The following is a 15,766-nucleotide window of genomic DNA, read 5'->3' as shown; positions in this document are numbered from 1 at the left end:
GTAGAGTAAGCACCTGATCAATTATTTCGGTAGAACAATCATCTCGACGAGCGCGCGACTAGAATCTAGAACTCGTCGACGGTGATGGCGCCTCTGATGATCTCGTATGCCTCGCGGCTGCGCGACTTCTTGATGCCTACGGCGAAGTAGACCTTTGCGGCGTCGGCCTTGACGGCGGTGACCCTGGCCCAGACGAGCACCTTGGCTTTGAGGCCCTCCACCCCCGTCAGGCTGCCCTTGTCCAGCGTGCCGGCCACCGTGGTGTCGAAGCGCAGCTCGGAGCCGTCCCTGTAGCCGACCTCGCAGACTGCCGGGATGTGCACCGTCAGCCGCCGCGTCTCCGGCTCGAACTCGTAGTTGGTGGCCTCCCGCGGGAACAGCCCCACCGGCAGGTCGTGCTCCTGGAGCAGCTCCGCCAGCGGCTTCTGCATCTTACCCTTGAGCTTGTTCACCAGCCATTTTGCTCCGTCCCCGACGCTGGTCGAGAGCGACTGCACCACCAATAGATCATCAGCCAAAGGAATACATCGAATCATAGACCTTAATTATCAGAGTCGGATTTCAAATTTGTTATAGCGAGCTTGAACGTCGAACCAAAAGTATCGCATGGCGATCCAGCCAGGATCGATCTAAAACCAGAAGGAAAACATGCTAGCACGAGAACAGAAACAATACCATGACCAAGCAATAATCAGGGGAAATATGGTGCGACAAGAGAACAGAACAGAACAGAACAGAAGATTGATGAGACGCTGTCTCATGCACGGACCTCGATATCGTCACCGGCCGACGACATCTCTTTGTTGGCCCTCTGCCCCAGCCAGTAGGAGCCCATCTTGTTCATGATCTGGTCCATGTCTCTCCCTCCCAGCAAGCAAGCGCTAATCCCTCTTTCTCTCTCTGTACTCTGCTCCGTCCTAAGATATCTCTTGCTCTGTTTCTTGGTTCTTTGGGATACGATGCGAAGCAGGAGGAGGGAATTGTGGGGATCCTCGTCGTTGGCCAGGACAGGATCAAGGTAAGACGAGGACAAAGAAAGTGGCGATCCACTACCGCGTGAAAGAGACGGGTCTCGTATGGCTTGGTCGTTGAGACGGCTGCGCGTGTTGAAAAACGCCGGCTGTTGATGACATGTGTGACTTGGGAGGTTGGGTCGCCTCGCATTCCAGAAACCTCCGGGATGGCGGTAAGTAAACGGTTCTACGTGGTACTAAGGGCAATGTACAATAATTGATAAAATAGTCTTATCTTAAATTTTTCATGTAATTTAGAGATGACAAAAAAAAGTCTATAATGGGTCATCTCTTAGTCTTATCTTTAATAACTAGCTATTCCTAAAAATGTGGTGAGACATATTGTGCTAAAAGATCATCTCTTGTCTTCTCTTAAATAAGAGAAGGCAAGTTTTTTCTAACAATTTCTCTCTTTTTCACCTCATTATTTATCCTACGTGGCATTTCTAAAATAGAACCACTGTACATGCCCTAATGGATCCTTGTCCTGTATCGAAGAGGCCGTCGAGAGTAAATAGCAAGAAACTATTATAGTTGAGATTAGGATTTATTTTTCGAAATAAAAGGCAGAGCAATCTGTACCTTATCCATTTCAAAACAGGCGAAAGACTAGATGACAAAAATCAATTACATGAGAGACTACTTAGGTATATATGATATAGGATATGAGAGCATCTCCAGCCGCCTCTGCAGGACGGTCTTCCCAGGTGATTTATTTGCGCCGGCGCTGAAAAAACGCCCATTCGCGCCCCCAGGACGTCGAATTCCGCCGGCTCGGTCGGTTTTTGCGCCCGGCGCTCGCAGGCTGAACCCGGCACACTGGGGGGCGCTCGGGGGCTCCGGCGCAAGAGAAAAGCGTTCCTCGGGCCACATTGACAGGCGAAAAGTCAAGCCACCCGCCCAGATTCGCCTCCTGCCCCCCGCGATCGGCCGCCACCCTTCGCCACCCTGCCGATCCCGACGCCGACCACCGCCCGCCGCAGCTAGGTAGACCATCTCCAGTCGGGAAAAAGAAGGGGTTTCGCTGAGGCAGCCTCTTCGCCGCCGCCCCGGGCACCTTTTCGGGCGCTCCGACCGCGCAGGTCCTGTACGCCGGCGGGCTTGCGCCCACCCGCCCACAAGGTGTTCGGTGAATTGCTCAGCCCGGCAATGGACTCCGAAGATGAGGAGGCGCTCGCGGCGTTGCTGGATGAGGAAGCCGAAGTCGACGTCCAGGAGCAGGAGCATCTCATGGTGCTCGCCGCCCTCGCCGGCCTGCTCGCGAGCAGTGAGAAGCCGCGGCGAGGTGGCTCGGCGCTTGGGCGGGTGAAAGCAAAGACCCCGCATCGTCTGAAAGGCTACTGCATGCTCTACTCGGACTACTTCGCCGATGCTCCATTGCACGGTGAGAAAACATTTCGGCGCCGTAATCGGATGAGCCGAAACCTTTTCCTCCAGATTGTGAATTCCATCCGGGAGTTCGACAGCTACTTCAAGTGCAAGAAGGATTGCACCGGCACAATTGGATTCACCTTGATCCAGAAGTGCACGACAACTCTGAGGATGCTTGCATACGGAGCTCCCGGTGATTCACTCGACAACTATGGGCGCATGGCCGAGTCCACCACCATTGAGTGTTTCTACAAGTTCTGCAGGGCAGTGATGGCAGCGTTTGGACCGCAGTACTTGCGAACACCCAATGCGAAAGACACTGCTCAGATCCTAGCACAGAATGAAGCAAGCGGATTTCCTGGGATGCTTGAAAGCATCGACTGCATGCATTGGAAATGGAAGAACTGTACATTTGCTTGGCAGGGGTTGTACAAAGGCGCCAAAGACGGTTGCAGTGTGGTGCTTGAGCCAGTGTCCACACAGGACCTCTCGATTTGGCACTCTTTCTTTGGGATGCCAGGAACAATGACATCAACGTCCTGCAGTGCTCCCCAGTCTTTGCCAAGCTTGTTGAAGGTCATTCTCCTCCGGTGAACTTCGAGGTCAATGGACGGCAATACAACAAGGGGTACTATCTAGTTGATGGCATCTATCCGAGATGGTCGACATTTGTGAAGACCATCTCAAACCCTGTGCCAGGAGGCAAGAATGCCTGGTTTGCGAAGATTCAGGAGGCTTGCAGGAAGGATGTCAAGCGGGCATTTGGTGTGCTCCAATCTTGATTTGCTGTTGTCAGGTACCCCGCTCAGACCTGGTCGAAAGATCAAATGTGGGAAATCATGACTTGCTGTGTCATCTTGCACAACATGATCATTGAGAGCGAGCAGGAAGAGCCAGTGTTTGACACTGAACCATACCACATGCAGGGTCCTCTTGTCCAAGTTGATCATCAGCTACCGGCAAGCTGGACTGACTACCTCAATATGCGTCAGGAGATCCGAGACCCATAGGTGCATCAAGAACTGCAATACGATCTGGTGGAGCACCTATGGAGGCTCAAGTGCGAGGCCGGGAATGACATGTGATGAAACTTGAGTTTTTATTTGTTAAACGATATAATTTGCAGTGAACTATTTGATTTATGTGATGGAACACGCCGAAACACGCCGAACTATGTGACGAGCTAATTGATTCCTATTTGTATGCAAAAATTCACACCGAAACCCGTCGAACCGCGCCAAATATGGGCCGATTCACGCAGTTATCGGACCGTTTTTGGACATATTTGGGCCGAAAGCTGGGCTCAATTCGGTGCCTGGGGCGACGGCTGGGTGCCGAACCGCCCCGAGCGTCAAGTTTATCGCCAGCGCACCCCCAGGACGCTCTTTTTCGGCGCCCTGGGGGGCCGAACGGCCGGAGATGCTCTGAGTACTCACCTCCTCTGCACAACCTTTATCAAGTAGTAGAATAGAAGATTTATCCATATTAACTTTCTGGCCAGAAGCTTAACATTACATGCTAGCTGCAACATCATTTGTCTTAAAGAATAAAATGATATCACTGGCAGACATAAAGGGTTACTAGTATAATGACCGTGCGTTGCCACGGGCTTTCTAAAAGTTTTACTTGTTTCATATGTAAATACAATGCATGCCAAATTTTACATGTATAGAAAGGAGAGTTAATAATGGACGAAAAGAAATTAAAATCCACTTCACTTGCAATGTATTTTGATATAAAAAATGTAGTGCGATGATGTATACTAAATAATAGACTACCAGGCCTGATGCATAAAATAAAGAAAGTGGTACAAAAACATATAACTCTTTATTATGCACCACGCTACAAATGCTAGATAGCACATGGATGCCTTCTTATGCTTAAGACCGACCGTCTCACGAAGCATGTCCTTTGTTGTTATCCATGAAATAGAGAGAACAAATGGAGGATTCCGTTCCCTTTACACAAATGTTCCAAGATACTACAACCAAAAACTTGATTGCATTATGCAATTGCCTGGCAAATTATTACTCCCTCCGTCCCAAAATAAGTGACTCAACTTTGTACCAACTTTAGTACAAAGTTGGTACAAAGTTGAGTCGCTTATTTTGGGACGGAGGGAGTACATGTGTAATTAGGCACTTGGAACCATACAGGTTACCATTTAGGCACTAATGCAACAAAACACATACCTCCTTCCATTTAGGAACCGTGGAGACACCAACATTTCAACCCTTCTCAATCCACTATTCGTAGCTCAAAAGATTTTGGATGAATCTCATCTAATTTTCTTTCTTGACTCGAAAGTATTGAGGCCCCTATAGCCGCGCTCAACTTCTAGGACATTTCTTCTTTGAAGTAGTCCAGGAAAATGGCACTTATAATTAATTGATGTTTTCATATACTATTCTCAATAGTAAAGTATTTATAATCACCATCTTCCATTTACCAATCGCTCATCCTGAGTGAAACTACAGTAGCTTGATCAAACAACACCCTGCTGAAGATAGTCACGGAGTGTGCTTTAATTAGGAACACAACAATCAAATATTAGGCAATCTCATTGAACGCGATACTGTCAGCATGGTAACCACTGGCGACCATTGAGCATAACTTTGACCTTTTCTGTTCTGACAGCATATGAGCGCTCAAGGGAATGCTAGGAGTGCCTCTTTCTTATTGATATCACAACAATTGTAATATGACATGCCGGAATGATTTTATTTTCAATGGAGTGTTGCCTAGCTTACACAAGTGCAATGTTTTCAAATAACTAATGCTCTTGGTATCCATAGAGCTAGACAAATGAATGCAGATGATTTGAGACATGGATCTCTAACATTAGATAGCCCCGGTTAATTGTATACATGTGATGTAATCCTTGTAAATAGTTTGCTTCTAATCAATCTGTCGTAGGCTTTTAACCTACTGTTTTCTCTAAAATAGCTAGTTTGGTGAATAAAGCACTGCTGGAGCTGACATTGTGAGTTTGTTTGTGATACGATCATGCCAGATTTCACAAGGATATCAACAACAACCACTCCAGCTAGGAGATTCTCTAAGGAGAAAATCCTATTCTATACATATAGGAAACCTATATTATGTATTAGTATAAATTAAGGCTTGACATTCCACTTGGGCTTATATTTTGTTCAACCGTATATATGGAAGATAATATTGCACTTACGAATCGGAGCTTGTATCATTATTAGCAGCAAATATGCGTCATACTAAAATATATAAGCCAAACTCGGGGCATGGAATTATGTTTGGATCATAGACCAAATATGCTTAACCTGTTCAGCAAGATAACTTTGATCATATGGATCTGATTCAAATGCCATCCGCCGCCCTTGACATCTTGATGTAGGGTAGAACCCTAGACGCTCGCTCTTTCACGATTGGAGCGGATCCCACGAAGAACATGAAGAACACGAGGGGGAAACACGAGAGAATCACTCAAACCAACAAGATTCAATTACACATGTGCTACATCCTCGAAACACAAAGAGATACACGATCCACGATCAACAAAGGACGATACAAGTAGCAAGTTTTTCTCCGTGAGGAGGTCTTGAGGGGTCTTCCTGTGAGGGGTCTTGAATCCGCTTGGGGGATCTTCTCCGAAGAGGCCGTGGACTCCAATGGAGAAGTAACCAGGTGGATGAGCAAAGCTCTATCTCTCAAATGATCTAATCCTTTGCTGACCCTAATACGGAGCTAGGGAACAAGTATTTATAGTCCAAGGGGTAAGTGGAGGATATATGGGGTGAAACCCCTTTCACTGCGCATAGTCAGGGTGGTAGTACCGGTAATGGGAGTGGTTATACCGCTGGGAGCTCAGGTGGTGGTTCCTGGAGGTGTTCGCGGAAGGGAGTAGCGGTTGTACCGGTGGTCGGAGCGGTTGTACCGGTCTTTTGGCTGTTACGGGGATAAACCGGTATTGTACCGTCCTTGCACCGCTCGAACACAGAAGTTGGGCCGGTGGTTGGGCGGTAGTCGAGCGGTTGTACCGCCCGGGCGGTAGTTGGGCGGTACATGGGCGGTTGTACCGGGATTTCTGGGCTGGGCAGATTCTCTTCATGCTCTTGATGTCCAACTTGCACCGTAACTTCTCCTTGGTTGCTTCCTTGGTACCTAAGCACACAAAGCATCTCCGTTTGAGGTAGTAGCCATGTCTCAAATGGGTCAAAGGGGAGTTCCACAAGGAGAGAGTTGACCTCGTTTTGATAGCTCTCGCACGAGCTCTTGTCATTGGCCCAAGTGGTGTCGTGGGAGATGTAGGATGGTCCATGGGAATGACCGTGGGATGCTCCGCATCATCTCTCCACCCCCCTTGGGAAAGATCCAACCTCGGATCGAAAGCCTCATCACCATGGTAGGGAGAGAGATCCTTGATGTTGAAGACGTCGCTCACGTTGTACTTGTCGCGTCCAAAGTGTCCCATTAGTCCTCCTCCATGAGACTCTTGCATAAGTAACAAATAAAGAGAAGACTCGGGGATACATAGTTTGTTATCTCTCATAAGATAATCATCCTTGGGGTAATAGCGTTACCAAGTTGTATGCGTCAAACATTTGGAATAAGGAATATCAAAAGTAGGATCATGCGCATATAAGTCTTTTATGTTCTCAAAGCCAATGGCCTTCAATTCTAGTTTAGTTACAAGTATGCATTTGCGGGAAAGCGCATACGCTACAACATTATCTTTGCCCTTAAGGTACTTGATGACATAAGAAAAAGACTCTATGAATTCACTCCACTTAGCATGACACTTGTTCAACTTAGTTTGACCCTTAAGATACTTGAGAGTTTCATGGTCGGTATGGATGACGAATTCATGAGGGCGAAGATAATGTTCCCACTCGTGCAAAACTCGCACTAAAGCATAAACCTCTTTGTCATATATGGGATAATTGAGTTACGCTCTAGAAAGTTTCTCACTAAAGAGCTATGGGGCGCTTCTCTTGCATTAACACACCTCCTATGTCGTACCCACTAGCATCGCAATGTATCTCAAACGGTTTATCAAAGTTTGGTAATGCAAGCAAAGGAGCATGTCTAAGCAAATTCTTAAGCTCATTGAATGCGGTATCTTGGGATGGTCCCCAAACAAAAGGTGCATTCTTCTTATTAAAAGCATGTAAAGGAGAAGCAATGGTGCTAACAAATCTACGATAGAAACTGGCTAGGCCAAGGAAACTTCGCACTTGTTGCAAGTGGGTTGGTTGTGGCCAAGTTTTAATAGCATTGATCTTAGATTCATCTACATGCACACCCTTAGAAGAGAATACAAACCCAAGAAAACAAGCTTATCAACACCAAAAAGGCATTTGTCCATATTAGCATAAAGGCGCTCTTTCCTAAGGGTTTGTAAAACGGTTCTAAGATCGGTGACATGATCTTTGAGGGATTTGCTAAAGACAAGGATATCATCGAAATAGACCACAACAAATACTGCTGGGGAACGTAGTAATTTCAAAAAAATTCCTACGCACACGCAAGATCATGGTGATGCATAGCAACGAGAGGGGAGAGTGATGTCCATGTACCCTCATAGACCAAAAGCGGAAGCGTTAGCACAACGCGGTTGATGTAGTCGCACATCTTCACGATCCGACCGATCAAGTACCGAACGTACGACACCTCCGAGTTCAGCACACGTTCAGCTCAATGACGTCCTGCGAACTCCGATCCAGCAGAGCTTTGCGGGAGAGTTCCGTCAGCACGACGGCGTGATGACGGTGTCGATGATACTACCAATGCAGGGCTTCGCCTAAGCACCGCTATGATATTACCGAGGTGGAATATTGTGGAGGGGGGCACCGCACACGGCTGGGAGAGATCAACAGATCAACTTGTGTGTCTAGAGGTGCCCCCTTCCCCCGTATATAAAGGAGCAAGGGGGAGGCCGGCCGACCCTTGTAGGGCGCGCCAGGAGGAGGATTCCTCCTCCTAGTAGGAGTAGGACTCCCCTTTCCTACTCCTAGTAGGAGGAGGAAAGGAAGGAGGAGAGGGGGAAGGAAGGAGAGGGAGGAAAAAGGAGGAAAGAGGGGCCGGCCCCCTAGTCCAATTCAGTTTGGGCTAGGGGGGCCGCGCGCCCTGCCTCATCTCTTCCACCACTTTGCCCATGAGGCCTATTACTTCTTCCTCGTATTCCCGTAACTCCCCGATACCCCGAAAAATACCCGAATCACTTGGAACCTTTCTGATGTTCGAATATAGTCGTCCAATATATCGATCTTTATGTCTCGACCATTTTGAGACTCCTCGTCATGTCCCTGATCTCATCCGGGACTCCGAACTACCTTCGGTACATCAAATCACATAAACTCATAATACCGATCGTCACCAAACTTTAAGCGTGCGGACCCTACGGGTTCAAGAACTATGTAGACATGACCGAGACTCGTTTCCAGTCAATAACCAATAGCGGAACCTAGATGCTCATATTGGCTCCTACATATTCTACGAAGATCTTTATCGGTCAAATCGCGTAACAACATATGTTGTTCCCTTTGTCATCGGTATGTTACTTGCCCGAGATTCGATCGTCGGTATCTCAATACCTAGTTCAATGTCGTTGTCGGCAAGTCTCTTTACTCGTTATGTAATACATCATTCTGTAACTAACTCATTAGCTACATTGCTTGCAAGGCTTATAGTGATGTGCATTACCGAGAGGGCCCAGAGATCCTCTCCGACAATCGGAGTGACAAAACCTAATCTTGACATACGCCAACTCAACATGTACCTTTGGAGACACCTATAGAGCTCCTTTATAATCACCCAGTTACGTTGTGATGTTTGGTAGCACACAAAGTGTTCCTCCGGTAAACGGGAGTTGCATAATCTCATAGTTGTAGGAACATGTATAAGTCATGAAGAAAGCAATAGCAACATACTAAACGATCAAGAGCTAAGCTAACGGAATGGGTCAAGTCAATCACATCATTCTCCTAATGATGTAATCCCGTTAATCAAATGACAACTCATGTCTATGGTTAGGAAACTTAACCATCTTTGATTAACGAGCTAGTCAAGTAGAGGCATACTAGTCACTATGTTTGTCTATGTATTCACACATGTATTATGTTTTCGGTTAATACAATTCTAGCATGAATAATAAACATTTATCATGAAATAAGGAAATAAATAATAACTTTATTATTGCCTCTAGGGCATATTTCCTTCAGTCTCCCACTTGCACTAGAGTCAATAATCTAGTTCACATCGCCATGTAATTTAACACCAATATTCATATCTATATATGATTAACATCCATAGTTCACATCGTCATGTGACCAACACCCAAAGGGTTTACTAGAGTCAATAATCTAATCCACATCGCTATGTGATTAACACCCAAAGAGTACTAAGGTATGATCATGTTTTGCTTGTGAGAGAAGCTTAGTCAACGGGTCTGTCACATTCAGAGCCATATGTATTTTGCAAATATTCTATGTCTACAATGCTCTGCACGGAGCTACTCTAGCTAATTGCTCCCACTTTCAATATGTATCCAGATTGAGACTTAGAGTCATCTGGATCGGTGTAAAAAGCTTGCACCGATGTAACTTTTACGACGAGCTCTTTTATCACCTCCATAACCGAGAAATATTTCCTTAGTCCTTACTAAGGATATTCTTGACCGCTGTCCAGTGATCTACTCCTAGATCAAAATTGTACTCCCTTGCAAACTCAGAGCAAGGTATACAATAGGTCTGGTACACAACATAGCATACTTTATAGAACCTATGACTGAGGCATAGGGAATGACTTTTCATTCTCTTTCTATTTTCTGTCGTGGTCGGGCTTTGAGTCTTACTCAACTTCACACCTTGCACCACAGGCAAGAACTCCTTCTTTGACTGTTCTATTTTGAACTACTTCAAAATCTTATCAAGGTATGTACTCATTGAAAAATCTTATCAAGCGTCTTGATCTATCTCTATAGATCTTGATGCTCAATGTGTAAGCAGCTTCACCGAGGTCTTTCTTTGAAAAAAAATCTTATTCAAGTATCCTTTTATGCTATCCAGAATTTCTATATCATTTCCAATTAACAATATGTCATCTACATATAGTTTTAGAAATGTTACAGAGCTCCCACTCACTTTCTTGTAAATACAGGCTTCTCTAAAAGTCTGTATAAAACCATATGCTTTGATCAACTCATCAAAGCGTATATTCCAACTCCGAGATGCTTGCACCAGTCCATAGATGGATCGCTGGAGCTTGCACAATTTGTTAGCACCTTTAGGATTGACAAAACCTTCTGGTTGCATCATATACAACTCTTCTTTAATAAATCCATTAAGAAATGCAGTTTTGACATCCTTTTGCCAGATTTCATAAAATGTGGCAAATGCTAACATGATTCTGACATACTTTAAGCATCGATACGAGTGAGAAAAAACTCATCGTAGTCAACATCTTGAACTTTGTCAAAAACCTTTTTCGACAAGTCTAGCTTTGTAGATAGTAACACTACTATCAACGTCAGTCTTCCTCTTGAAGATCCATTTATTTTCTATGGCTTGCCGATCATCGGGAAAGTCCACCAAAGTCCACACTTTGTTCTCATAGATGGATCCCATCTCAGATTTCATGTCCTTCAAGCCATTTCGTGGAATCTGGGCTCATCAACGCTTCCTCATAGTTCGTAGGTTCATCATGATCTAGTAACATGACTTCCAGAACAGGATTACCATACCACTCTGGTGCAGACTGTACTTTGGAAGAACTACGAGGTTCTGTAGTAACTTAATCTAAAGTTTCATGATCATCATCATTTGCTTCCTCACTGATTGGTGTAGGAATCACTGGAACTGATTTTTGTGATTAACTACTTTCCAATTCGGGAGAAGGTTTAATTACCTTATCAAGCTCTACTTTCCTCCCACTCACTTCTTTCGAGAGAAACTCCTTCTCTAGAAAGGATCCATCTTAGCAACGAATAACTTGCCTTCGGATCTGTGATAGAAGGTGTACCCAATAGTTTCCTTTGGGTATTCTATGAATACGCACTTCTCCGATTTGGGTTCGAGCTTATCAGGTTGAAACTTTTTCACATAAGCATTGCAGCCCCAAATTTTAAGAAACGACAACTTTGGTTTCTTGCCAAACCACAGTTCATAAGGCGTCATCTCAACGGATTTTGATGGTGCCCTACTTAAAGTGAATGCAGCTGTCTCTAATGCATAACCCCAGAACGATAGTGGTAAATCGGTAAGATACATCATAGATTTCACCATATCCAATAAAGTGCGGTTATGACGTTCGGACACACCATAACGTTGTGGTGTTCCAGGTGGCGTGAGCTTGTGAAACTATTCCACATTGTTTTAATTGAAGACTAAACTCATAACTCAAATATTCGTCTCCATGATCAAACCGCAGAAAACTTTATTTTCTTGTTATGATGATTTTCCACTTCACTCCGAAATTCTTTGAACTTTTTCAAATGTTTCAGACTTATGTTTCATCAAGTAGATATACTCATATCTGATCAAATCATCTGTGAAGGTTAGAAAATAACGATACTCGCCATGAGCATCAACACTCATTGGATCGCATACATCGGTATGTGTTATTTCCAACAAGTCAGTAGCTCGTTCCAATGTTCCGGAGAATGGAGTTTTAGTCATCTTGCCCAAAAGGCATGGTTCGCAAGCATCAAATGATTCGTAACCAAGTGATACCAAAAGTCCATCTTTATGGAGTTTCTTCATGCGCTTTACACCGATATGACCCAAACGGCAGTGCCACAAATAAGTTGCACTATCATTATTAACTTTGCATCTTTTGGCATCAATATTATGAATATGTGTATCACTACGATCGAGATCCAACAAACTATTTTCATTGGGTGTTTGACCACTGAAGGTTTTATTCATGTAAACAGAATAACAATTTATTCTCCATCTTAGATGAATAATTGCATCGCAATAAACATGATCTTATCATATTTATGCTCAACACAAACACCAAATAACATTTATTTAGGTTCAACACTAATCTCGAAATATAGGGAGTGTGCGATGATGATCATATCAATCTTGGAACCAGTTCCAACACACATCGTCACTTCACCCTCAACTAGTCTCTGTTTATTCTGTAACTCCTGTTTCGAGTTACTAATTTTTAGCAACCGAACAAGTATCAAATACCCAGGGGCTACTCTAAACACTAGTAAGGCACACATCAATAACCTGTATGTCAAATATACCCTTGTTCACTTTGCCATCCTTCTTATTCACCAAATATTCAGGGCATTTCCGCTTCCAGTGACCATTTCCTTTACAGTGTAAGCACTCAGTTTCAGGCTTTGGTCTAGCTTTGGGATTCTTTGCGGGAGTGACAACTTGCTTGTCATTCTACTTGAAGTTCCCTTTCTTTCCCTTTGCCATTTTCTTGAAACTAGTGGTCTTGTCAATCATCAACACTTGATGCTCTTTTCTTGATTTCAACCTTCGTCGGTTTCAACATCACGAAGAGCTCGGGAATCGTTTTCGTCATCCCTTGCATACTATAGTTCATCACGAAGTTCTAGTAACTTGGTGATGGTGACTAGAGAACTCTATCAACCACTATCTTATCTGGAAGATTAACTCCCACTTGATTCAAGCGATTGTAGTACCCAGACAATCTGAGCACATGCTCACTAGTTGAGCAATTCTCCTCCATCTTTTAGCTATAGAACTTGTTGGAGACTTCATGTCTCTCAACTCGAGTATTTGCTTGAAATATTAACTTCAACTCCTGGAACATCTCATATGGTCCATGACGTTCAAAACGTCTTTGAAGTCCCGATTCTAAGCCGTTAAGCATGGTGCACTAAACTATCAAGTAGTCATCATATTAAGCTAGCCAAACGTTCATAACGTCTGCATCTGCTCCTGCAATAGGTCCGTCACCTAGCGGTGCATCAAGGACATAATTCTTCTGTGCAGCGATGAGGATAATCCTCAGATCACGGATCCAATCCGCATCATTGCTACTAACATCTTTCAACATAGTTTTTCTCTAGGAACATATCAAATTCAACGGAACAACAACACGAGCCATCTATCTACAACAAACATAGACAAGCAAAATACTATCAGGTACTCAGTTCATGATAAATTTAAGTTCAATTAATCATATTACTAAAGAACTCCCACTTAGACAGACATCTCTCTAGTCATCTAAGTGATCACGTGATCCAAATCAACTAAACCATGTCCGATCATCACGTGAGATGGAGTAGTTTTCAATGGTGAACATCACTATGTTGATCATATCTACTATATGATTCACGCTCGACCTTTCGGTCTCCGTGTTCCAAGGCCATATCTGTATATGCTAGGCTCGTCAAGTTTAACCTGAGTATTCCACGTGTGCAACTGTTTTGCACCCGTTGTATTTGAATGTAGAGCCTATCACACCCGATCATCACGTGGTCTCTCAGCACGAAGAACTTTCGCAACAGTGCATACTCAGGAAGAACACTTATACCTTGAAATTTAGTGAGAGATCATTTTATAAAGCTACAGTCGAACTAAGCAAAATAAGATGTATAAAAGATAAACATCATATGCAATCAAAATATGTGACATGATATGGCCATGATCATCTTGCGCCTTTGATCTCCATCTCCATAGTACTGTCATGATCTCCATCGTCACCGGCACGACACCATGATCTCCATCATCTTGATCTATTTCAATGTGTCGTCACATGGTCGTCTCGCCAATTATTGCTCTTGCAACTATTGCTATCGCATAGCGATAAAGTAAAGCAATTATTTGGCGCTTGCATCTTATGCAATAAAGAGACAACCATAAGACTTCTGCCAGTTGCCGATAACTTCAACAAAACATGATCATCTCATACAACAACTTATATCTCATCACGTCTTGACCATATCACATCACAACATGCCCTGCAAAAACAAGTTAGAGATCCTCTACTTTGTTGTTGCAAGTTTTACGTGGCTACTATGGGCTGAGCAAGAACTGTTCTTACCTACGCATCAAAACCACAACGATAGTTCGTCAAGTTAGTGTTGTTTTAACCTTCTCAAGGACCGGGAGTAGCCACACTCGGTTCAACTAAAGTTGGAGAAACTGACACCCGCCAGCCACCTGTGTGCAAAGCACGTCAGTAGAACCAGTCTCGCGTAAGCCTACACGTAATGTCGGTCCGGGCCGCTTCATCCAACAATACCACTGAACCAAAGTATGACATGCTGGTAAGCAGTATGACTTGTATCGCCCACAACTCACTTGTGTTCTACTCGTGCAAATAACATCAACGCATAAAACCTAGGCTCGGATGCCACTGTTGGGGAATGTAGTAATTTCAAAAAAAAAATCTACGCACACGCAAGATCATGGTGATGCATAGCAACAAGAGGGGAGAGTGATGTCCACGTACCCTCGTAGACCAAAAGCGGAAGCGTTAGCACAATGCGGTTAATGTAGTCGTACGTCTTCACGATCCGACCGATCAAGTACCAAACGTACGACACCTCTGAGTTCAGCACACGTTCAGCTCGATGACGTCCCTCGAACTCCGGTCCAGCAGAGCTTTGCGGGAGAGTTCCGTCAGCACGACGGTGTGATGACGGTGTCGATGATACTACCGACGCAGGGCTTCGCCTAAGCACTGCTACGATATTACCGAGGTGGAATATGGTGGAGGGGGGCACCGCACACGGCTGGGAGAGATCAACAAATCAACTTGTGTGTCTAGAGGTGCCCCCCTGCCCCCGTATATAAAGGAGCAAGGGGGGAGGCTGGCCGGCCCCTGTAGGGCGCGCCAGGAGGAGGAGTCTTCCTCCTAGTAGGAGTAGGACTCCCCTTTCCTACTCCCACTAGGAGGAGGAAAGGAAGGAGGAGAGGGAGAAGGAAGGAGAAGGAGGAAAAAGGAGGAAAGAGGGGCCGACCCCCTAGTCCAATTCGGTTTGGGCTAGGGGGGCCACGCGCCCTGCCTCCTCTCTTCCACCACTTGGCCCATGAGGCCCATTACTTCTTCCTCGTATTCCCGTAACTCCCCGGTACCCCGGAAAACACCCGAATCACTCGGAACCTTTCCGATGTCCGAATATAGTCATCCAATATATCGATCTTTACGTCTAGACCATTTCGAGACTCCTCGTCATGTCCCCGATCTCATCCGGGACTCCGAACTACCTTCGGCACATCAAATCACATAAACTCATAATACCGATCATCATTGAACTTTAAGCGTGCGAACCCTACGGGTTCGAGAACTATGTAGACATGACCGAGACTCGTTTCCGGTCAATAACCAATAGCGGAACCTGGATGCTCATATTGGCTCCTACATATTCTACAAAGATCTTTATCGGTCAAATCGCATAACAACATACGTTG

General features: G+C 44.9%; 1 protein-coding gene across 1 annotated transcript; it reads right to left on the bottom strand.

The window, feature by feature from the left end:
* Positions 1 to 6: 6 nt before the first annotated feature.
* Positions 7 to 1,085, bottom strand: LOC119296389 (uncharacterized protein At5g01610-like). Its single transcript, XM_037574783.1, has 2 exons — positions 770 to 1,085; positions 7 to 491 (listed from the first exon to the last, which is right to left on the bottom strand). Exons 1-2 carry the CDS (start codon positions 854 to 856, stop codon positions 66 to 68), a joined length of 513 nt encoding a protein of 170 aa, XP_037430680.1. The 5' UTR covers positions 857 to 1,085; the 3' UTR covers positions 7 to 65.
* Positions 1,086 to 15,766: the final 14,681 nt, after the last annotated feature.

The sequence above is a fragment of the Triticum dicoccoides genome, chromosome 4B (genome assembly GCF_002162155.2).
Source record: "Triticum dicoccoides isolate Atlit2015 ecotype Zavitan chromosome 4B, WEW_v2.0, whole genome shotgun sequence".
NCBI lineage: Eukaryota > Viridiplantae > Streptophyta > Magnoliopsida > Poales > Poaceae > Triticum > Triticum dicoccoides.
The sequence above is the reverse complement of the archived record's forward strand: the minus strand, read 5'-3'. Positions and strand labels throughout refer to the sequence as shown.